The sequence below is a fragment of the Anopheles darlingi genome, chromosome 2 (genome assembly GCF_943734745.1).
Source record: "Anopheles darlingi chromosome 2, idAnoDarlMG_H_01, whole genome shotgun sequence".
Classification (NCBI taxonomy): Eukaryota; Metazoa; Arthropoda; class Insecta; order Diptera; family Culicidae; genus Anopheles; species Anopheles darlingi.
In genome coordinates this window covers 64,267,491-64,293,257 of record NC_064874.1, presented here as the reverse complement: position 1 = coordinate 64,293,257, position 25,767 = coordinate 64,267,491, and the positions used below count along the sequence as shown (strand labels likewise).

General features: G+C 50.5%; 1 protein-coding gene across 5 annotated transcripts in view; it reads right to left on the bottom strand.

Moving 5' to 3' along the window:
• Positions 1–25,488, bottom strand: part of LOC125960228 (protein daughterless) — a 56,909-nt gene extending 31,421 nt beyond the window's left edge. For all 5 annotated transcript variants that reach the window (XM_049693514.1, XM_049693515.1, XM_049693517.1 and 2 more), the window contains exon 1: positions 24,783–25,488. In XM_049693514.1, coding sequence (XP_049549471.1) covers positions 24,783–24,867 — 85 coding nt within the window. In that variant the 5' untranslated portion in view covers positions 24,868–25,488. The remainder of the gene's footprint in view (positions 1–24,782) is intronic.
• Between the last annotated feature and the right edge of the window lie 279 nt (positions 25,489–25,767).

Here is a 25,767-nt window from a genome sequence, read left to right as displayed (position 1 = left end):
CGATGACCAACCGATGATTAAGATCTGCTGCTGCTGCTGCTTCTACTCCTCCTCCTGACCATCGTGTGATTAAAGGCTCACCCTCGCCCGTCCACAGCGCACACAGGGGGGAACTTTAAATATTTGGTTTGTGCCATTTTGCATTTTGCGGACGCGGCGCGCGCGCCAGGCTCTAGTGGAACAGGTTTTTCGGGTGGCACATTTTGCTTTGGTTAATGGAAAGGAGAGATTGCTTTTTATAAGGGGGAATAATATCTTCGATTCGGACGCCACTGCAGCTGATGCTACTGATGCTGCTGCTGCTGTACATCAGTTTATTGACCGTTGCCATTCCTCCTCGGAATCAATTCGCAAATCAATTGATAACGATGCAAATGATAAGTGAAGAGACTGTCCAGAGAAACCACATTCCAATCCTCAGCGACAACGAGCCACCAACTAACCGCAATAGGCACTAAAAGTACAGGGTACTTCATAAAAAGCAAAACATTTCTTGAGAATTTTGTCACCAAGACTAGTTGCTATAAAATGATATTGGTGTATTCGTTGAAGTTCTTATCGAAAGATTGTGAATCTCAGCTATATTCAGTGCCCATTTTGCTCACAAACCGTTGCATGAAAATACTTTTATATTCAAATGCCTAATGATTTCCAACAATCCAAGCAGCCTGGAGAGCCCAAAAATTTCATGTTTTCCGTCAACCATATTTGTATTCGTATAGACTAATAGACTTAGCGCACATTCAGTTGCAATTCGCTGGCAACTTCCATCGTCAAGCCAGAATCTTTTAGGCCCAAGACCATTTTTACAATGATACGTTTTCAATGTCCAATTTTCACGAAGAAAGTAAGTGAAAAAGCGATGGACAAGTCAATTGATTTTGGTTTTCGTTGTTTAAATTACTCTATAGAACGAAATGAATATGTTTGCATTGAAGGAAAATTGCTAAAAAAAATGCTCAAATCATCAATAAAGCATTTTTACAATTACTTTTTAGGCGACACTCTGTGCTAGTAGTAGTAGTAGTAGTAGTAGTAGTAGTAGTAGCGGCACCACGAACAGCGCGCGCATATATGTTGCGCATTATGTTGCCACATGTTTCAATATCCTGCCTAGCCGCCGCATGCCCCAGGAACACAACGCCATCGCGGTGGCGGTGGCGTCGGTGGTGGAAGTTGGCCACCAGTTGCTCAATTTTTCGTTTGGAGTCAAAGCGGGACCCCACCGGACAGGAGGTAAAACCGGGCGAACGGATGCGAGGGGGGGATTGGGTGAAAAAGTCAATCGAACGTTGACGACCACGACCACGACGACGACGACGACGGTCTAGTAGTCGGTGGTGGACGACCGCAATGTTGTGTAAAACCACCTCACGTCTCCCTTACCCCCACCTGCGACACATAAGATCGCGACCGGCGTGCGCGCGCGCTCGCCCGACGTGTAACGGACCGGCTTCGTTCCGATATGTTCGGAGTATTTGAAGAGAAGCGACAGACATCCAGGAAGGGGAAGGGGGGAGGGGGGGCAGGGGGACTCGGGATAGAGGGTCCAAGCGGTACCCCCAAGCGTTTTATGGCACACCGCGGACGTCGCTTGAGAAGCTAATGCCGTGGCGGCGCTTCGAGGGCCCCCCTGCAGCGATATGGAGAGAGCGAGAGACTGACAGACTTCGTGCTGCTGCCGCTGTTGCCGCTGTTGCTGCTGGCCTGTCAGTGGCAGGCGCGAGGGAATTTGGAGATTCATTTCAAACACCCACTGTATGCGCCCTACATACCTTCACACACACACACGGACACACACGGACACGGACACAGAAAAATGGACTAACAAGTCGCAAATGCCACGATGAAGGTCTATATCTTCATCAGGGGAGCGCTGCCGATGGTTTACTCGTCAATCTTTCTATCTCTCAATCACTCCCTCACATCGCGAGTGGGGGTGGGGGGATTCGACTCCCTATCAGCCACCACCACCACCACCATCACTCCTGTTTCCATCCTCGGCGACGCACGCGGCCCCGAGGTCAGGAAACGGCATGCCGAAGAGACTTCAAAACATTCTAAACAAATATTGATAAAACCCTCCACCCTCCACCCCCCCGCCCAGGGGTGGCGCAAACACACGCCACTAGAGGAGTCCACTAGGAGGACCAGGAGGGGAGGAGTTGCGGGCTGCCGCGGGCTGTGGAATATAAACAAAAACTGTTGCACCAAATCCGTCGGTTGGTTGCCCTCTTCTCGCGGTTACGTTGCCCGGGGTTGGTGGTCGGTTGTGGCACGGGGAGAGCACCATCTCTACTGACTACTCGCTATTTGGGGCACTTTCTCTTTCGCTCACTCTGCCGCATCGGTCCAGCACTCGGTCTGTCACTCTCACTCTCCGGATTCCGACGGATCTCTAATGCCGTTCCATGCGATATCGCTTCATCTAGTTAATGCGCGAAATGCACGCACGCACGCACACAGTCGCGCAGTAGGTTCCGGATGGATGAAGTCGGACGCGTAATCCTTAGGGCACACATACGTACACACACACACCGACACTGAAGCGGATAAACGGTGGAAACCCTGGCAAAGGTTGCTGTGTGTTTGTTGACAGAGATGACAGGCGGACTGGGACAATGGCGACGCCTCCTGAGGTTCTCCTGCGGTTTTGCCGAACTCTCTCACGCAATAGAAATATCATCCCCCCCCTCGGGGGGAGAGGGGCAACCAGACAGTGAACTAGATATTCCAAGTAGTGGACGACACATTGTTACAATATGGTTTAATCCACTCGAGACAGAGTAGTAGTGGAGAGAGAGAGAGGATACATTGATGTACTCCAGGTGGTGTTCATAACTTTGGACTTGCTGCCACAATAGTGTATTCCATTTAGGACAGCGGACATTCCACAGAGAGTTATGCAGGTCCAGCAGTATTGCCCAGTTCCCAGCAATATAGGTCAATCAGTATTGTCTAGATGCATGCGATTTTCACCTCGAAGTCGAAAAGGACAGTGGACACAATCTGAAGTACCGACAAGTCCTCTCAAAGTCATGTTCTAAGCTCAACTGACGGCATCTCTCCATGGCAATCCAAATCCAAATTTCTAACAAAAAAAAAACCCCCAAAGACAAACACAGACAATGTCACAGCCCGCGATGCTATATATCGGAGATGCGCGATGCGGTGGAACCATCCATATTCCTGGTAACGTCAATGCCGGCTGCTGTGCGTCCATCGCTCGCTCGCTCGCATGCAGAGCGCAAGTAGTTTGTTATCACAGGATAAACAAAACAAGAAACACACACACGCACTCACAACGTGTCGTCTTCGGAGATTTGGCTTTGCCTTGCGGAGAGCGTCAGAGAACGACCAAGTACCGAAAAGATGTCGATGGATGGAAAGAAGACAAGACGCGTTGCTACGTAGTAGTAGCATGGTAGCGACGGAATTGGATAACTCGGAGGGCACATCAATGTTGACACTCGTTTCAAAGAGGGGGGTCGCCCGTTCTTGTTTACCGAGACCCCATCCCCCCTTCTAGCCAGCCACCGGATGGCTCACTTACTGCGAGCCGAGCGACCGCCAACTGCGCCAAGGTAAATTTGGATTCTGACGCTGAGGCGCTGAGGTTCCTCCAAAAAATCCAAATTTGACAAATTGAGACGGCACCCCAATAACGAGCAAGTAATTATTTCTTATTATCGCGTGTCTCTCCCTCCAGAACGAACGAATGGGGTGGTGCATGTTTCGGATGCTGCTGCCTGCCTGGATAATCTTGTCCACAAAAGCCGGAGGAGTCAACGCATGCACCTGCTGCCACCGATATGAAGACGACGACGCCGTCAATAATAATCGCATCTCCCCGCTCTCCGTGGTGCTGCTGCTGCTCCTCCTCCTCCTCTTCGTTGCACTACTCCTCGTCCAGCAAAGTATTGACATCGTAGTTTTCCCCGTCCAGCCGCAAATCTCGTGTCTCGTGTGTCGTTATGTTATGGCCCGCATCGCTGCTCCGGTTATGCTACCACTGCTACCAGCATAATTTCCTTTCGTGTTTCATTCCACCGTAGGCTGGTGGCACCCTCCACAAAGGGATCTGTCTGACTCTGAAACCACCACCAAGAGTCAATATAAAGCAACTCTGGCACGTAACACGAAAACCACCAGCAGCAGGATACGTTCCGAAAATCACTCTGCGTTCCCCGGTTCCATCCGGTTGTGGTACACATAACATCAAAATACTGCACTCAATCCACTTGTGCTCCTGAGGAGGTGCCCTTAATGCCCCCCCGCTGCTTCGTGTGCTTCGTACGATGCCTTCGTCTTCTAATTACTTGCGTGAGGCACACACACACACACACACACGCACACATGCACCGCCACCGCACGCAATCCAATCAACCGAGTCGAGGTGGAAACAGACAACTTCCGGCCTCACTTTGGGACTCTTTCTCTGCCTCTCTCTCTCTCTCTCGCTCTCTATACGAGGAATCACGCACATGACAGACCACCGACCGGTGGCCGCGATAGCATCATCAAAGAACCGACGACGCGCGTGACCTATCCTAATCCCCCTCGTTGGTGGTGGTAGCTAGCCGGCGGCGTAATGCCATTCTCGCAAGAAGAAAGCACCACAAACCGCCGACACACCGCCACCGCCGCCACCGCCACCGCACGCACTTGCATGCTGAAGAAGGGATCGAGTTTCCCTGTTCCACGGCCGATCATGAGCGCGTGGTTTTGTGGTTCAAGTGCGTCTCTTCCTCCGGGACGAAGAGTCCCGCGGCGGGGTCCGAGAGACCGTCAAGACGATGACTTTGTAGCTCTCGAATCGTACCATACGCGAGTGGCACGTTCGACGAGTGCTCTTGCATACAGCAGCAGCAGCAGGGCGGCAACAGAACAGTGACTGGCCTTTGGGTTCGTTCGTTCGAAAGAAGAGAGCCGATCGTTAAGATCAGAGGAAAGTGCTTGATCATGATAACTTCTCTTCCACTAATCGACTGTTCCTCGTTCTCGACCACGAAGACGATCTGGCGATCGATGATATGGACGCACACACACACAGACATTGTGTACTGTTCTGTGTTTCTTTTTTGGAATGACCAAACGACAACCAGAGCCTACCACAAAGTGCACAAACAAACGACACGATCAGCAATCCATCAGGGCAGTCAAAAATCGACTTTCAGACAGAAACCTGTGGAGTGTCACTACCACCACCCTCTGTCTCTTCTGCCTGCTGTTGCTTGTGTAAATCTTAACGCCACATAACGGAGCATAACATTTGGGCCCAGACCCCGGGCCCCAACCAACAACAATCACACATCACACAGCGCAACATCTGTCGCGAGAAGTTTCAACAAATAAGCATGTGCATCACGCGCGCGTCTCCCCCACCATCAGAGGACAACAAAGAGGAAGGGAGAGAGAGAGAGTATACTCTGGTGATGGTTGGCACACATAACAGCGAAGTGGCTCGCGGCGCGGCGACATCATATGAAGCCATCATCCATCCATCCACCAACCATTTCGCGGTTTCGCTTTTCCAGCTTTGTCGGCTCATAGCGTCTTCGAGATCATCTCGGTGAAGAGATCGCGTATACTGATCGGCCCCGCGACAGGATGACGGGAATGATGCTGATGCTGATGATGATGATGGCTACTACTATGTTGTGAATATGCGGGAGAGGTGAATGGGATTTACAGTGTTGTTGTCGAGCTTGGGAATATTGCCAACGATCGATGATCCTCCTTCTTCTGCTTCTTCTACCTCGCTGCTCTAACGCCCTGGCCTCGTGGTGCTGATGGGAGAGAAGAGAAAGTGTTTTATGACCACCAGGCAGGCAGGCAGGCAGGCAGGCCGGGGTGGATGGATGGATGTTCAATCTCCAAAAGCCAGAGGAAAGATTGTCCAAGTGAAGGGAATAAGACGAACCCGAACGAACGAACGAAAACCCTTAAAACGGCATTCAGAGAGCATATGCTGGCCACCGCGTGTCAGGGTCATACACAGAGGCAAGGTGTTACTACTGTGCCCTGAGTAACAGCACTAGCAGCACCAGCAGCACCAGGTCAGAGCGCAGAAATATGTTGCCTGCAGCCGCGGTGCACATTGGCAACGCCACGAGGGGAGGGAGTGCCCACATGTTGAGCATAATAATTCGCGCAGAAGACACACTCACTCACAGGCGCTGGTAGAGTAACGACCGGTGGTGCATCAATCATGACGCGGTCGGTTATGCAACGGCGCCTCGACCACCACCAGCAGCAGCAGCAGCAGCATCGTGAAGTGCATATTTTTAAGTTTTCTGATCGTTTTTTTTTTGTTTGTTGTGTTTCATTTCATTACCACTCGTTGGTGCTGCTTCTGTTAAGGTATCTGTCAACTTGAGAGGCAGATTGCAGCGACCTGTACGACGACTGTATGAGAGAGTATGTGAGGCACTGGGGTTGCTTATGTCCGATTAAGATTGTTATCGATCGAGGAAAGACAAATAAAGTACACGACCGTTGATGTACGACGAGGAGGCGGCTTTCGATCGAGAAGCTTAACAAAGTAACTAACGGTCGTGGTGGTCCCCCCCCCCTCCCCAAAAGCTCACTCCTCACATCTCGATAAGATAGAGAGCGCACCGAAGTGAGGGGCGACGACCTAACAGCCCAGATACCGATCACCGTCGTCGTCATCCTGGGGATCTCATCGGCACATTCTAGAAACCACGAAGCGCCTACTTCACTGCCACCAGCTTTTACCGTATGCTGAATTCCTTTTTATGATTTAAATATGCTGCTTCAATCACACGACGACCTGGGTACCTTCACCGTTTTGGTGCGTTTGTGACAATCTCTTATCAGCGCAAAGAGGAAGTGTGTATGCGTGTGGTCCGGTCCCCTCCTTGAGAGCGTGCCGCTCACGGTACGCACCACAATCACAGCTGGCTGGCTGGCTGGCTGGCTGGCTGGCCATCGAGAGATCAGCAGCAGCCCCTCCCTTCGACGTTTGCTCCTTCCCATAATTATAATTAACAATCCTGCTGCTGCTAGCCAACCTGCCAGCCAGCGCACACCACACAGACACATTCCCTTATCAGGGTCAATTCTTTTTCGCGACACTCAATTCCGGTGACGGTTGAGTTGAATGGGGAAGGAAGGCGGGCATGAGGGCGCAGGAGGCTTCGGCCTCGGAGCTCGCGATAAACTCGCGATTGCAGCCTTTTTCCGCGTCCACCAAACACCGACCACCGTCGTCGCGTTTCAACCTTCAATTACGCTCCAACGAGGGGAGTGCGTGGCCAAGCGGTAGAGACAAGGCTCGCGCCATCGCCGCCTGCTGCTATCAACATCGACACCGCATACTGTGACGCATGTTTTGGTTAATGTTTTCTTGTTCCGGTAGTTGCGCTTTCGGTGTCATTTCATTAGGGACCCTCCTCTCGCGCGCTCTCTCTCTCTTTTTGATACCCCGGGATAAGGGAGGGCATCGAATTGACTAAATATAGAATTAGCCAAGAGGGGTATTTGATTGGTGGTGGCGTGGTCTAGCGACTTTCAAATACCTTATATTCCATCACGCGAACCAGAATTCATTTCACGTTGTCTTAGCGATTGATTCTTTGGTGCACAGAGGGACACAAGTCTGCTTCTCGGACTGCAAGACCACAATAACAGTCGTAATGGAATTTAAAACGAAATTACAAAGGTTCCTGCGATGCCTATTCGGACCAAACAAATACTTTCCTAATAGCGGAACCTACTAGGATCAGACTGTGTGAACTTAAAACATTAAATCCAGAAGCTCCAATTCCTAGAGCAGGACCCATAATGAAGAGAACACTGAGGGGGAAAAAAGCTTGAACGATATTCATTCGAAGAAAAACAATCCAACATGGAGAGAGCACGCGCGCGGGCGCCTATCATCAAACATTAAAAAACATCGAATCGAATCGCGGGCCAATAGATAGCGCCCACCATCCGATGCCATCGAAGTTATCGTCAAGGATCGTGGTGCGCTGATAAAAAATTAATGAAATGAAAATTGTGAAAGAACACAACGCATGGCCAAAAGCGCCACGAAAATAATAACAACAAAAAACGGTACTGGAAAAACTTGGTCCTGGGCGCATTGGGGGGCGACTGAGCAGGGCATGGGGAGCTGGCGAATCGAAAAGGGAATCGTCAGGACCAGACATTCATACGCCGCGCGCACCACACCACACAGCACACAGCACACGCCATCATTTCCTCCCTTCAGATCCTTCGCTCGCTCTCTATGGTCAGGTTGTGGCGTGGTACCAACACACTCGCAAAACGTTCGTTTGGGATGATATCCTCTGTGCCGCGCACACACACGAAAAGGGTCCCGGAGAGCGGCACAAAGAGATACAAACGTAAGGGAGAGATGATGCACCATAGCAGCACCAGCACTAGCAGCAGCAACAGAGAGAGGGTGCGACGATCCTTCGAACGGAACGCGACTGGAGGGTGGAAAACATAATGCTCTCCCTCCATTTCGCTCGCACTGTCTTTCTCTCTCTCCCTTTATTGTGGCCATAGTGTGCGTTACTGTGGCCCGGAGAGGTCGCGTTCACGGTAGAAAGGACACCGGGAACCGATCTCGCCGGTGTCTATCTGTGTGGTGGTAGCGATGCAGTCAGTGGACCGCATCAGTGTGTCTTATGGGCCATGATGCCTGTGTGTGTGTGTGTATAACACAACACAACCGAAGGGAAACATAACGATGACGGTGATGACGGTGATGATGCTGCTGCTGCAAGGAAAAGGGCGAGAGAACGGATGTGCAGCGAACCGGAACCAATGCAACGGCGGTTTCTCGTCGGTAACGTTCGAATCCCTCCGTCCCGTCGTCCCTTTTATGCTGGGTCTACCGATGCGTGTGCGCGCGTGTGTGTGTGTTTATACACTGACTGTAGATTTACGACGGGAGCACGATAACGCTACTACACACAAGAGCTGAAGCAGCAGCAGCAGCAAGCAAGCACCAAAATCCTTCTCCTGGCGGCGGCGTTCTACACAGAGGCGTTCCGGATTGGTGGTGGCAATGGCAGGCAGGTAACCGACGTGGAAGTTTCCCGAAAAAACGGTATTCTCCATCCCGGAAACAGCGAAACGGGGCCATCGCGAAAAGCGAATGATCCCCGGCAACCTGATGATGATGATGATGATGATGTAGGACGAATGGAGAAGTAAATGCAATTTCGAGAGAGTAATGCGTAAAGAGGCAACATGGAACCCGGTGGTGCAGGAACAACGGACACATCGATCTTCAAGCTGTGGCCTACATACTATATGCTGCTGCCGAGTGATAATTGATTGACCGACGCGGCCGCCGGAAGCAGTAGCGCGCCTAGTCGTGAGTTCAAGAGAAAGCGCGCATTCGGGAGTCCATCCACCATCAGTCACATCCGTGTGCGTGTGCGTGTGCAGCAGGATGCGGATAGGAGGACACACATTGGGCCACCGAAGAGCTGGGGTATCCAACCAATTGGTTAACCGGTAATTATGGGGGGAGCTCCCCGCTAGCGGCGGAAGGAGCGGCCACCACTTTGGCCACAAAAACCGGAAATTGTGTCCCCTTCGCCTGAAGCGATTATTAAAAAAGCAGGGGGAAGTAGCTAACAAGGATATGCTATCAAGTAATGTAGGGAGAACAATATCCGCTCCCCAATTACATGTGCTGGTGATTATTTTGATTAATTTTTTTCCCTGTTCCCTCATTGTTTTGCATTTGAACTTTGATCGTAGATTATAGTTGCTCCGGGACAGAGATCGGTGTACACAGGAAGTAGCTGCTTGCGTGCAGCTGTTTTTTCCATCGTGACGAGGGATTTTGTTTGGGCACCCGGGTGTACATTCCGCAGTGATGAGGCCAACTAGCCATTATCAGGTATTATCAAATTGAATCAACGAAAGATAAGCGAACAATTGTCACGATTGCCTTCAAGAGGGGCTCTGTTATGCGTAATCGCCCTTCGGGGCGTTGAAGATAGTGGTGCTTCACCGTTTATTACATGCTGCAATATCTTGGGAAAAACATTTTCAATCAATTTTTCTCTTTTTAACAATATTTTGAAAGAACTAGATGAGTGCTTTTTCCGAATCTTCCTGACATCCAGATGACTTGAAATATCCGCCTTTTTAAAAGGATTAACAATCAATTCTTTCAAATGTGTGTTAACATCTGCTATACCAAATATGACGGTTAGTGTCAGGTCTAAGTCCAATACAAGACTTCGTATATTTGTGTTTAAGAAGAGTATTTGAATAGTGTTTTTTTTTCAAATCATCTTGGACCATGGTCAGAGATAAGACAACACTGCTGCCTCCAAGACTCCAAAGATTGACTAAAGACAAATTGGTCACTAGAAGGACTTTTAATTCAAAATACATTTACTAGCTCCGAATAAGTCTCAGATGATTTTCAGACCCCCAAACAGGGAAGAAATACGAGTTAAAGCAGGATAGAACACGTAATTTTATGAAGGAAGATGTTTTGGAAACTCATCCACATCACCTAAAACATAAAAAAGAATTATCGACCTAAAAGACAATCCTTAATGTCTCTAAGAAATGCGACCCACTAACCAAGTGTTTGTGTAGTAAGCCTATCCTTGCCATGCGTGCTTATAAACGCATTTACTCAATTTGGTTCTATTCCTAAATTCAAAGTCAGCTCCCATATGTCCTCCCAAACCTGCTTATTACCGTGTAAGGATCCAATTATAATTCGATTACCACATTAGGTTTCCGTTCCGTTATTTACATATGACCATCACACGCCATTTAATGAAACTCCGAATGTTTGTAGTTCAATGTACCACCACGCTCTCTCTCTCTCTCTCCCTCTGTCCATTCCTGTAAATAATTAAACGAACTTTTCGGTAGTGCACCCCTCTGTGGGTGGGGTTTCCCTCGACACTCTTTCTCACCGTCATACTCCCCACAGTAGAATGGCCTACACGGTACATACTGGCAAGTTTACGGGACGGGAACCACGAATTGTGGTGCATCGTACACTGCTACGACCGTGCAAACGCATCACCACCGAGAGCGATTCCGTGAGAACAAAGTTAATTATCATCAGTTTATGGCCATCCAAACCAGCTAGCCAGCCAGCCAGCCAGCTACCAGCCAGTGTGTGTTTTCGTGTCGTTGACTTCATAGCCCCACAACCACCCGTCGTCATCGCCTTCGGAAGCACACACCGATGACAGCAGAGTGTAAGCGCAGCGGCGTTGTATGCGCTCCAGGATGACCTCCAGTCGTGTGCAGCAAGCGGAAGCATGCACCGAACGCAGCGCATCGTATCCTGTGTTTTACCGTTACCGTGGTGTGGTGGTCACGAAAGTCCTGCCGGGATAAACAACTCCTCGCGGCTCGCGTTCGGACCATTCGCGAACAGCAGCTGTCGTCGTAGGCTGCGTCGTGGTCGCGTTTAGTGATTTGCGCTCTCGCCATCCATCGCCATATCCTTGCAGCAGCTCTGACTGACTGAGTGAATGACTTCAGTATGGATGACGGTATGGATGGGTTTCACAGACAACAACAACAACACACACAGAGAGAGATAGAGATAGAGCAGAGAACCGAGAACGGGGATCGTGTTCCTGGAGGATGCGACGATCGCACCATAATGTTCGCGCAAAAACATAAACTTGCAGCCCCAAATTGTATGGCGCGAGATGATGGTCGTATGAATGGCTACTTAACTGCACCCGCGCGGCATCATTCGGTTGCTGCTCTTCGGTGGAGTGCAGAGAGAAGAGTTCTGTTTGTTGATAGCCTTCTCCTCCTCCTCCTTTTCATACGGTGCTGCTGCTGCACCTCTGTGCCTGAGGCATTGAATTGCATGCCACACATTATGGATGCAGTGGGCCCGTTATGCGTTTTGTGTTTTTGCGATTGTACCACTCACACACACAGAGAGCCCATCCTCGTCTAGGGCCTGAACAGAGAAGGTGCATTACCATTTTCGGTGCGAGGGTAGTGTACGATACTTCTTGTTGGCTCGTTTTGGGGCAAAGGACAAATTAGTACGCGCGGTGGTGGCCGGGAGAGAGGCAGTAAATTATTCATAAGCCAACCTAATTATGATGCAGCCAAGCAACAGCAGCACACCAAGCAGCAGCTCAGCTCAGCAGCGGTGCCCACAGTCAAACAGCAAACTGATTAGCACGGCAGCACCAGCAACAGACCAGAGCAGAAAACCGATGACTTCATTCGTCGTCTTCATCCAGCGCTCCAGCGACGAGCCGTTTGCTTCCATTTGGACGAAGATAATGCTGGCATCCAGTCGCTGGAGTCAATAAATGGAGCGGTACACCATCGATCGAAAAGCACTCACAGGACAAGACTCTTCAATTAGTGGGGGTACACACCAGGAGTCATTCTCCGTTTTTTCTGAGCTGAAGAGCGATCCGCGATCGACGGCTCTTTAATCGACATGTCATAATCATAAAGCCTATCTCCACAATCCGCCAGTGGCAATCCGGCGCCGTACATCGGAGCATTTCAATCTCCAATCGAGTCCACTTGGTTGGTCCCCGCGTTTAGAAGCATTAACCGGCTCCGGATGTGCTGTTGCTGTTGCTGCCGAGCTTCAGAAGTAGGCAAGCAATGCAAGGCCAAATCACCTTAACACCACGCCACGCTTACTAGGTGGAGAGAGAGAGAGAGAGGATTGGAAGGAGCCTTTGCGTGGTCCAACAGTCTCACCGACACACCGTGGACGACCTTCACATCATGGCATTAGACGCGCGAGCACACGACGGATCATACCTTCTCCACCGCTTATTGCCACCTACGCCAGGGAACGTGCGGTGGGGTTGTAACGGAGAGGTACACACCGTACAGACCCCGACAGACACAGGCCGAGTGAGTTGGTAGGTTGTTCTGAGGCCCCGCCAAGGCCATCGGCCATAGCAAAGCGTTCGCTGCAGGCGGGAAAAACCCCGCCTCTAATGCTGCTCAGATCGCGGGATTCCGGTGGCTACTTGGCTACCTGAGGATCAGGAGGTGCCTGCCTTCAAGCGCGTCGACCTACATTTATAGCCAGGGGAACAACGCTGGCCGATCTTCGTGTGCACAAGCGGTGCCAGCGTCGGTGGCGGTGTGATCGTGGTTCTTGATTTTGATCATCGATTGCTGCTGCACTGGCTTTCGCAATAATCGCCTCAAAACAAGCTAGGTGGACCTTCCCCCGGTGGCTGCATTCAGTTGTTCAGTTCTTCGATTTCATCTCTACGAGAACGGAGTTCGAGTGGATCGCTATTTGCGATTATTGTTACTTTCATGTCCGGAGCTGCTCTTCACTCATCCATGGCTCCACTTCACTGCTTGTCCTTTCTTCTCGCTATTTTTCGCTTTTTGTTCCCAATGTGTTTGTTTATAATCTTTGTTGACAAACGCAAAATAATAATTCGAACCCGCTCGAACTTTCGTGGATTGCATGAACGTGAATGGTGATCTAGAACTCTATTACGAGTCTCACAAATTCTGCATTCTTCCTGCAGCTAGAGAGAAGACGAAGACACACACACAAACACACGCAGCACTTGCAGAGACAAAGAGTTAAGACCAACGAAATGGAAAACTCTTAATCATTGTCCCCCCCCTTGATGCTGCATGAGGCTATGGCGGTCTCTCAAGTAAAACGTTCTGTTCCGGTCCCTAAAAACCCTCTCCTAGAAGAAGAGATTCGAGAATTTTCCCATAGAAGAAGACGACGACGAGGGCGACGACACCATCGTAATAATAATTGGTCCGCCTTTCCTTTCCCCCGCTCTGGCTGGTGGCGGTTGATCCCACACTAGTGTGCTGCCGCCGGCGTTGATGTATAATCTCATATTTTTCCACGTAATTCCCATCCATCCAGTGGCCGCCACGCTCTCTCCCTCTCTTTCTCTCTCTTCAGAGCTCTTCACGGCCGAACCAAACGCTTCGATTAGAGAAAAACGAAAAAGGCTAAAGAAGATGCAGTAGTGGTGGTGGTGGTGATGGTGGTGCAGTGGCCACATCCTCTGACTATCCACCCTCTTACGCAGCATCATCATCATCGTCATCATCGAGAGCAGCAGCAGCAGCATACAAATCAACAAAAACGGGATTTGTTTGCCTCCTCCTTCTACTCCTTTCCTACTAGCTGACTTCCTGCTTCTTCTTCGCGGGGACCCCCCCAAAGGATCGACGTGACTTTCCACGGGCTTCCACTTTCTATTGGCGGTACGCTCGGTCGTTCGTTTGCCGCCGATGTTTACGGAAAGATGGAAATTTATGCTGCAAATGAAATCATAACACATCACATACTGGTGGCACAAGTACAAGTGCAACAACGAGTGCATGGCAAGGAGGATGAAGAGCAGCTTTGATTCACAAAATCCGACAAGATCGTCGATGTGCAAGGAAAACGCGGAGGAACTATTTCTCTTTCTTTGGGAGCATTATTCGTTTCCATGTCTTCTTTTTTCCCCCCCTCAACAATTTCTAGTCCTCCCTGTCTCTCGAGATCCGCTGTTTATAACCCTCGACGGCAGGCAGACAGGCAACATCGACACCCGATTCTCACTTGGCCAACACAGAGGAACACGACGATGATGACGACGACGACGGTAAAGACGAGAAATGCATCGAAATGCGAGCTATGGATGGTTCCGACGAATTATGCCCCGTCATAAAGTGAGTCAAAAAATGAGTGGGAACGGAGCTTAATCCGGGGGCGAAGCGGCGGTTGGAAACCAGAAACAGAAGGAACGGTGAAGAAAGATATAAAATCATAAATAGTAATTTTCAAAATCATCTTCGTTCGTTTTCCCATTTAACCGGGGAGGATTAAATGGGGAAGAGGCGTCTCCACCGTCGTTTCTCGCCTCTTCTTCCTCGTCATTAACGATATTCACACATTTCTCTGACGAAGAAGAAGATCGCGATCGCGACACACCATACGATATCAAAAACCGCTTGATGAAACACAACAACGGTGAGCGATCGTAAATCAACCCCGCGATGAACAGAATCAAATCGGTAGTCCCCAACATCCCCTTTGACGAGTGTGTGCGTGTGTGTGTGTGTGCTTAAGGTGCGTGTGTATTATGGGAGCGTTAAATTTGGAAAAATGGTTTAACAATTGGGTAGAGTAGGGATGATCACGTTCCTTTTTAGTGATGCTCAATGGATCCAATGCGCATTTACATAAACTACATCAATTCGACATAAAAATCGATCGTTATGAATGATGATTGGGTTATTCTAATTCTCCACTCAGTATTGGGTATACAGTAGCAGATACAAGAAATGTAGCAAACTAGATAACTGCTTTCCATTTCGAGTTGCTCTAACAGCAATAGCATAACTCTACATGTTTGCATATGAACCTCTGCCATCTATGAATTATTTAGAGAAGCTCAAACTTAACGATGAATTTCATACTGTAGCCCATTTTGGAAGACCCAAAGGCAGAATCTTTATGTGAAAAAAATGAGCACGATTGAAACGATTAAAAAGAAAATGTCCATAATAATGTATCCGGCAATAAATGAACTTGAAACTGGACACATAAAGAATGAGCGATTTGTAATTTAACAAATGAAAATTGTCACACCTCTTGTGGCATTCGCTATGTCCGAGATACTGTAATCTATATCGGAAATGAGTCACAACAGTTCGAGAGAAGAAAAAAATGAAATCATCTGCCACATTTTGGAACTTCATTTTTTTTCCCCCCAATTATTTTTTTTCCTTATTGAAGATCGTCTCGCAAAAGATGACAGGCAAGATATTTCATCGACGCTTCGTGGTTGACGGTGTCGTAAATTAACGGGCATCAGCAGCGCTCAGAGTTGTGTCGCTGGCTGTGTGTGGAATGCAGAACTCGGAAATAGCGTTCAAGCGGCACTGCCACTGGCCTCCTTGTTCCCGTCTCGGCGTCCACCCGAAAACCAGCTAAGCCCACTACTACCAACCACAGTGACAAGATTATATTTCGAGGCCATTTCTGGCCACCGCATATCTTGCAGCAGCAGTAGCAGCAGCACATCACACTCCACACGAATCCACCATAAGTAATCCACCAGCCCACGGGACGCGTGGACAGTAGCGCAGACAGACGCGTCTCTCGGACGTCGCGATTAGTTTCGTTGCAACACCACTACCGTTCACTCTTCTCCTTGCCCGACGCCACGTCGTCGACCGATCGCATCATTTCGATGGAGAGACGACGACAAGCGAAAGTGTTGAGAGAGAGCGCGAATTGTAGCGATAAATAATGTTCCAAATGACTTAAGAACAGAGACCAACCATCGAGAGATCGCAGATCGCATCAATGTGGTGAAGAAGAAAACCGAAAACAAAAAAAAAAGCGTACAAAGCATCGAAAATCGAGGCCTAGAACCGGGGCCGTGCGACAGAGCGAGTGGATGATCATTAGAGAACGGACACCCATTCTCATTCCACCCTCCAGCGGCAGACGATCACCACCAACATCTTCTGTCTACTGCGCGCGCAACAACTATCCCTCCTCTCGCCTTTAGGGGGGGGGGGGGGGGGGGATATAGTAGACCAACCAGTCAACCCCCTCCCGGGACACACACACACGGCACCCCGAACCGGACAAGCCACACACAAAGGAGGAGCAGCATGATTTCCAAAAATACAGTCGCAAGAAAGAGCAATAATTTCATTATTTATGTTTTGATCTCGTCCGCCCATCTTCGTGCGTGCCCACCACCCCATGCTAGAGGAAGAAAGGGGGAAAAGGGGCGGAAGGGGGCTGCTGAACGCACAACAGGGTTGCTCTCTCGCACACAAAGGTTTTGCCCGAAACCGAACCGAAACCTTGTCTTGTCGCTCTTAGCGCGGTCTAGAACGTCGTTCGTCGAAGATCGCGCCAAAGGGAGAGGAGGATCGCCTAGAAGCCGCACGCACGCGGGGGGCAACGGCATCGAGAACGCTTTTTTGTTTCTTAGTTCATGCCCGCGGATCGTGGCGACCGTCCTCCGCTCCTCATCGAAAGGAGAGTGAATCAATAATTAAAACTCGCGAATGGCGTGCTGGTGGTGCGCGAGCTGGGACCATCTTTAGCCGAGGACGCACCGGACCACTTCGGCGTGCGTGCCTCTGTGTATCTGTGTGTGTGAGCGCGCGAAAGTGAAACTCTGCGGCGATCAACCCTGGAATCCGCGGGATCGTCGTCAGAGACACCAGAAGCAGCAGCAGCAGCAGAAGGGCGAGGGGAATAATCTACGATAATTGTTGATCATTCGCGCTTGCACACGCAGCCCTCCTAAGCACCAACACGCGTTCGCTCGCCAGCTCTCTCGATCACTCGCGTAATGGCTTAAGCACCCGAGAGGGCAGGGGGAAGGAAGGAAGAGGAAGGTGCCTGGCGCACAGTCAACTGCTTCGAGCTCGGAGCTCGGTGGTGCGCGTCTGGTGGTGGTACAAACAAAAACAAACACTACACCGACGATGGCCAATGGGGCATCATCACCATCATCATCATCGTCATGCCAGGCGATCCGAAGCATAAAGATGTGGAGCGCACACCGTCCACGGAAGATAGGATAAGGGGGGGAGAGGGAGGTGTCCTTTCATCGACGCATCTTCACCGTTTAATCTCACATTTCATAGCCAATTCATTTTGGCCGCTTTCCTAACAACGACGATAACGATCCCCTCGCACTCTGAACGACGATCGACGAGTCCGGAAGATTCTTTTGTCGAATTTTGTGCAGGAACAGGGGAAAAAAACCAAATGTCTAAGGCCCTCCACAGAAGGTCTCTGTGGTCGACGGAGAGTTATCGAATTTATAGAGAGGATTATGCAGAAATTAGTATGTCAGTCGTAGCGAGGTATTTTTTTCCTTGTTTGTAATAAAAAGATTGTCTTTAACATAACACAAATAAAAAAAAGTATAATTCTGTGGCAGTATTGCAATCCAGATTCTTCTGACTTAGATATAGTTATCTTATCTTCTCTATGCGCATGAGTCTAAAAACTAGCGTAAAACACTCAACTTGTATCTCTTTTAAACACTTAAATAGCAAGATCTGCTAAATACTGCAGATATTTAAGCTCACAATCAACCAACATTTCTCAGTTAAATGAAATTAATGTCTGTTGGTGGCAGTGTTTGCATAGTCGCTCCATTTAAGGATACACTTATTCATATTAGTTGCAAAAAATCAGGTTTCTTATGTAAATGTTTCATATCATTTAATGTTGATGTTTTAGAGATCATATTTTATAAGATTATCCCAAATTCTTAGTGAGAATGCTGCACAAATCCAAATCCTATAGTCTTAGCAAATCTTTAGCTTAGTTAAGTAACTTTTGTACACATCTAAGCCCATTTGTGTACTGTTCATGGATCATGGATTGTTGTAACTATCATATGGATATAAATACATTATATCTTGGCAATTCTGGTCATTTCAAATTTTCGGGATTTACAAAACGTTTCATAAGAAAAAACAGAGTTTACTCAACAATAAGAATTTATCCACAATAAGTGCTGCTTTTAGCGTAAGAATTATTAGCAACATTTGGATTAACAGTTGGAAATTAAAAACCATTTGTATTGGTTTCAGCCCTCCCTATTAAAAGATGAAAATTTCATAAGGGTCGCTACAGATCCAATTTTGCAGTTGCAATGCACCTCTCGCCTAAAACACCGAGGAACATTGAGTCATGTACGACGCCCCGCGCTTCTCAAACCGACGACGTCAGTTTTGCTTCGCAACACTTGACACAACATTCCTAAGCAACATTTAATCATTTATCGTAACACTCAACTCTATATTCTTAAGACAAACATTCCTGCAGCAAAGAACATCTTACGTTATTCGTCATAAATGTGGAAAAAAAACACCTTCTCCAACCTCATTCGATGTGTATGTGTGTGACTCCAGCCCTGCTCTTGGCATCGTCGTACCTCAACGCCACGTCATGGATTCGAGCGACTTCGGATTACAGTTGCTCACTGTCAGATTAATGTTCACTCTTTCCTCTGTTGACCATTTGAAGGCAGCGACGAAAGCCATTTGTGGCAGCTACTGCTACTGTGACTCATCCAATCCAACCGACAGACACATTCGTCTCAAAGCAGCATCCTACACAGCTGTACTGTGGACATCATCGCTCAATGGTTTCCTTTAAAAAAACGAATCCGTACACACGCACACACCGTCGTGCTGCTCTTCCAACACACAATAGACAATCCAACGTTTCCCCGTTTCGCCAGCTATTAGCAGTGCGCGTCTCGTGTGTCTCGCTGCATTTTAATCGATATCGAGGAGATAATTACAATAATAGCCCGCTGCTGCTAATTGGATGTTTGCTTCGGTGTACTACACGGTGGCAACAGACACACCCAACACCAACCCGGGGGGTGGTGCTTCTGATCGATCAGATAATCACGACCCAACCCAACCCGGGCGTGCGGTCGGCTGAGCTAAAGTCGCAGATTTAGGACCGTGGCCGCATGACTACTGCAGTGGACACGCACGCCCGCACGCACGCAAACTCCCGGCCGGGAGCTCAGAAGCTAGGTATCCATGCAGCTCCGGAGTCTGATAATAGGTCCTCGCCCAGCCCAATAGGTCCGCGAGGGCCGTTGTTTGTTATAATTGATAGGAAGCCAACCACCCTCTCTCCCTCTCTCTCTGTCTCTCTCTTTCGATGATTGGGTGTCACCTCGAAGACAAGCTACTGCAGTACTAACCCTGCCCCTGGGCCCTGGGAGCGTCGATACGAAATCAATCGATCGCCATTGCCGGCCACTGATTACTGACGTTAGCCAGGCACACCGAGCGCGCGCGAGCTGATGGTGGCCGGTGGTGACCTAATCTCGTGCTCAGTGCCGCGAGGAATCGCCACGAATTTGTTGTTGTGTCCTGTGTTTGTGTGTGCGAACACAAAAAGCGCAACCAATCGAATCACCCAACCACCGGATAATGCTTATCGATGTTGGTAGACGGGAGATCCGCTGCTGCTGCCAGGGAAGCCAGGCGCTCGATAAGCTTATGGTTGATGGCCAGCAGCAGCAGCAACAGCATATAGTGTCTAATGTTGCCACCAAATGCGCGGGCCCCGCCCGCCCGTGGAACGAGATAATAAATGGACAAAATTGAAACAAGACGAAGCCACATTCCGCCGCCGCCACCAAAGCGTCGAGAGGACATTCCATCCAGTATCTAGAACAGGGCGGAGGAGGAAAAGGGGAGAAAGAGGCCCTGCCCTTGTTACCTGCCCCTCAGGCCACGCGCGCGCAGTTACCAAACAACATAATGAGAAATGATTCCCTGTCGGTGCAACAGTGACGCTGCGCACTCCGCCCCCCTCCCGGTGCATAGACAAATGGATAGCTGGCTGCCTTGCTGTCTGACTGGCTGGCTGGCTGGCTGGCTGGAGCTGGAGTGTGTTTCGGCCTCCTCCACCCGGGCCCGGGCCACTGCTAGAAAAGTCGCCGACAAATGCACCGCCAGTGGTTCCAGAGAGTCCAGAGCTACACACCTCGGCCCGGCCGGTTCCCATGGGTATATAGGGCCGCCTGCCGCCACAGCCGGTTGCTGGTCGTCGGTTTGACGGTTCGTTACGCTCATTACGCGGTACAAGTCGCGGCCTGTCAGCGGGACACTGGGAGCGCACAGCGCAACCGTAGTAGTAGTAAGACCGGATGAACCACCAGCGCGCGGTTGGCGAAAACTGGCCAACGATAAATCAAACTGCAACCGAGAGACCCCTCAGTGCCTCTGCGCCCCGCGATTGCCGAGAAGGGATTAGAAAAAAAAACGGTCTCTTTGGCATATTATCGTGGGGCAAGCGCGCGCGACGACGGTTTTGGTGCTAATCTCCCTCCCCCCTGGTTCTCTCCCCAGAAAGTGAATTGTGAACAATATCTTCCAGCGCCGAACGGTAACCAGCAATCGATAGGGAGTGCTGCCTGCTGCCGGGCGCCGGGGGCCCGCGCGTCACCAGACATCCGAGTCGTCGCCGGTCGCCGCCATATCGAGTACTACATTATCTTGCTTTGCCGCGGTGAGGTGAGATGAGGTGAGGTGCGGAGGGGCCCGATAGATTGCCGCCGATAGCGAGAGATAGTGGTGTGCTGAGCGCAGCGCGCGGTTGACGTTTCTATTTCTTGCTGTCGTCGTCGTCGTCGTCGTTGGCATTGCAATCCCCCCGCAGACGGCGTCACATTTTCCTTTCGCCAGTAATTCGATTATGAGCTGATGAGGGGGGTTTTTAGGTGGATGAGGGGGCGGAGGGTCTCATACAGGGGGTGTGAGCAATAAAACATCGAGATAATGCGTCGTCGCGCGATGGAACAAACAAATTTTTCAGACGAGAAGGAGGGAAAAAAAGTGCCCACCAACAGCACACTCCAAGGGTCGCGCCGGTGGCCTCCGTCGCCACACCGCTGGGTTGGATGGAATGATTAAGCATGTGTGTGTGTGCGAGTGTGTGTGTGTCGATGGATTCCCAGGGGTCCTGCCTGCTGGTGGAGAGCTGCCTGCCAGCCAGCCTGCAAGGGGAAGTGAAGGTAAAATGCGTAAAGGAAAAACAACAGCAGTAGAAGAAGAGGAGAAAAAATCCACCTAGGACCTAGGGTACATATACTCCGGGGAGTGACAAGATTAACGGGGTGCGCGCGCGCGCCATCTAACACATAATCTCGGCGGCGCAACCGAGACAAGACGTTGCTGCAGCATTCCGGTGCACTTTTGGCGAAGAGTTGTGTGCGCGAAGCGAATTGTGATCATTTCGCAATTGAGTTAAGGGGTCCAAGGGCGGTGGTGTGCGTAAGGAGCAACGAGCGAGCGAACCATACGCTGCGGCGAATTGGCCGAGGCCGGTGGTGACAACGACCATTTATAATTGTCCCCATAAATTGCGATCGCACAGCACTCCACGGAGCCACCGGCAGGGGCGGGAAGCCAAGATTCGAGGGGAGAGTATCGGGCATCGAGGAGAATACCCCCGGAGGATCTCTGCATGGGACTGCCTCGGTAATGTTGCTTTTGCTTCCAAGGATGCAGCAATGCTCAGCATGAATTTCGTGGGACCGATGTTGATGTCGATTACGAAACGCACGATGATTAATGCTAAAAGCCCAGAAAGAGAAAGAGAGAGAGAGAATGAGAGATATTGCACAATACGATCGCGGTCGCTGGCAGCCCTTCGAGCGATTCGCTTATCAGCCCGGGAGTGATTCATCCAGTTGAGGGTGGGGGGGTGGTAGCAGTGGCGTTCCGTGTGCCAACCGGAAGCCCGCAGCTTTATCGACAACCATCATCCGATGGGGCGCGAACGGTCCGCCGTCGGTGGTGGTGGTGGAGGTGGTTTGTTATCATGGAATCCTTTATTTACGTCTCGTAAAGGGAGTTCGATCAGTTCCCAGGCCCCATGTTCCCCCCTTCCTCGGGCGATGTGGAACCACCCTTGCGTCTTGCGAAAGTTCCACACCCCCGCCGCCCCCACTGCTGGAGGCTCCATTCACATCGTGGAGCGCTCAACTCCCCAAAAAAGGAGTTTCTGCGCTCGCGGCGACGACGATGATGATGATGGCGGTCACATGCAAAATCTCCATGGTGATGGTCGTCACAGCGGGGTCACCAAGGTAAGAGCCATGGCAACATAAGAGAGGCACGACTTCGATGAACCGAAAGAAGGGAGAAAGGCGGTCGTCATACACGGAGTCGGACAGCCGGAGTTTAGGGTGTGTGGCAGCATAAAAAAGCATTATTCCTCCCCCCAACCCACTCCAGGAGGAGATCTCGCACTAGCCAGCACAGCAGCACAACGCCACGATCGATCGAGACGAACGAGACTCGATGAATGAGACTCGTGGAGAAGCAGCAGCAGCAGCAGCATCAGTAGAGATTGGTGTTGAATCGAGGAAGGCCTCGGGACGCAGCTCGCCATTGGTTACGAACGATTCATTCAGTAACAAAGTAGTTGGTGCACACTCCCCGGACAACCAACAACAACGAAAACAACAATGTAGCGCTTTTCTGATGCAGATGCAGATGGGGCGGCGGCGGTGATGATCGTGATGGGCAACAGCGCTCCCCCGGGGATGCCTCTCTCCCTCCCTCTCTCTCTCTTTGCCTCCTCCAATCATTTTTCTACACCATTCTAGAGCGCCGCCGTTCGGCGTTCTTTTCCCTTTTCATTCGACATTGTTTTGCTCTCCGTTGGTGGTGGGTGGTGGGAGATCGCAGTAGTAGTCGCTGCGTTTGACAGTTCGCTGGCGCAGGCGGACACACCAGCCCCGCTCCCTTTCTCCTCTCCCGTTCTTCCATAATCTCAAAGACAACAGAGATGAGGATGCACACCGAGATCTACGTGGAGGCAGGCAGGAGAGGAGACGAGGGTTGCTTCGATTGCGACCTCATCGCAGCAGCCCTTCCCAACGTGAGACACACACAGACAGGAACATTCGAGGAGCACACCAAGAAGGGAGAATGTGTGCGACAAAGCTAGCCGCGTCAAGCAAAATATTTATTAAAAGAACTCTCCTCTCCACCACGAGATTTGCATTTCACTTTCCAACCGCCCCCCTCGCCTCGCCTCGCCCTCTTCTGCTTCTTCCACCCATCTTTTTCTCTCTCACTGCGGCGCGCTCTCTCTCTCGCTCTCCTTCGGGCTAGGTGGCGATTTTCCGCGGATCATTTTCACCGCACGGCGACTGTGGTTGGCGGATGATGGTGATGCGACGCACTTTATCTCGTATTCCTTTCTCCCCTGCACACACACACACTCATACCAGTCAGAGTGAGAGAGAGAGAACGAAAGAGCAAAAATGAGAGGAGACGCTCGGTGTGGTTGACAACACACACGCTTGTCTGGCCGCCTCGTCTTCGATAGCGATTTTTTCCTGGCTTACAAAAACCCAAGAAAACATCAAGCGCATCCAAATCGGCACCCCTAGTCCACCGTCGCTCCCTCCCTCCCACACCCTCATTTCGTGGTTTGTGGAATTGGAAAATTCGAGTTTTTCGGACCACGGTTGGGAAAGTGTGACATTGAGCGCGCGCTAACTTTGTAAACCGTTTTTCGCCCGAGAAAATCATTATTTTCTTTGCGCGCGCTCTCTCTCTCTCTCTCGTTTTGCCTGATGGCCGTTGTTCGGAGTTAATCGAGCGAAACACTGCACTCACACACTCCTACACGCACACTGCACCGCCGCCCCGTCCACCCCCTTTTCTTCTTTCATCCCCTACTGCATAACCCCTTATGTTTCGCGATAGCATACACACACACACACTCCCGCACGCACGCACGCACACGCACCCTTCTGTGCGGTGGAGCAAGAGGGTTAGCGAGAGCGAGTGAGACGGCTGCAGGAAGACAACGAAGGTTAGCGAGAAAGAGACAAAAAGTGAAAAAACGGGAATAGCAGCGCGAGGGAGAGAGAGAGAACCATCATTTTCCAGCGCCTTCTTCCCGCACTTTACCGATTTTCTATGCTCTCTACCTTGTGTTTCTGTCTGCGTATGTGTGTGCATGTGTGTGTGCAAGAGAGAAAGAGTACGCACACGCGAGAGCTAAAGAAAATGCACCAGTCAGAGGGAGATGGGGGGATACATAATTTTAAAAAAAAGTCAAGAAAAAGTGCGGAGTAACTGCCGACACGCACACCACAACCCGTTGCGATGCTGTGCACGCACACCAGCACCATCCGTGAGCGAGAAGAAGGCGGCGACGGTGGCGGTGGTGGCGGTGGTGGCGGCTGAGGCGGCTGGCTAAAAATGGGAGAAGAAGGACGCACGGGGCTTACCAGGAGGCTGCTTGTTGGCGATTTTATTGAAGCAATTCTGGAACACCTCGTAGAGATGGAAATGTTCATCGTCGCTCGTGGCCATGTTTGCTATCCGCGTGAAAGTTTCGCGCACGGCCGCACACACACACAGTCGAACGAACGAAGAGACGGGGGTGGTGGTGGTGTTATTGCTCTTCGACACTCTCAACAGGAGGACACCATACGATGACGATGATGACGATGATGATGCTGATGCTGATGATGCTGTGGGCGGCGCAGGACGATCCACCCCACCAGCCGCGCTTTGTCGTCGTCGTCGTCACCGAACCACGAAGCGATGGGACAGTGAAGCACAAATAATGGAGCAAACACAGCGAAAAACGCACTTTTCCGCGCGCGCGTGCACACCCTCCTTGGCACGGGGGGGAACAACACACACGAAAGCCCGCAAGCACGCACGCACGCACGCACGCACTACTCTCTGCGTGGCGGTTCAAGCACTTCGAATCTCTCTCGCGCACAACAGCATAAAGCACCACGGGAGGCGCTAAACCCCCGCGGGAAAACCGCACGCGAAAATGCTGCACGAGAAGAAGCAGAACACGGAACACACAGACGATAATCCAGCGATTTGCACGCACGCACGCACGCTTGTTCCGTGTTTCCCGTAACCGACGAAAACGACGAGGAGCAGCAGCAGCAACACGTCCGTCCACCACGAGCGAAAATTGGGTTTTGAAAACAAAAAATTTTCCGCTTTTCCGTTTTGACAACTGCCGAACTCGCCTCGCCGCTGTAAAGCTTGTTTATAACTGTTGCTACACTTCTCGAAACTCACAACCAACCTCCAGCACGTAAGGCCGGCATACACGTTCATGCAAGTCGGTCATGTACGGTACCCCCCATGATGACCGCCTCCGTTCCACCGACGATGGCCAAAGTGTGACCAGAGAGCAATTTTTCGTTGTTCCTGGGCGGTTTTGGGGATCTTGCTGTAGCTCCC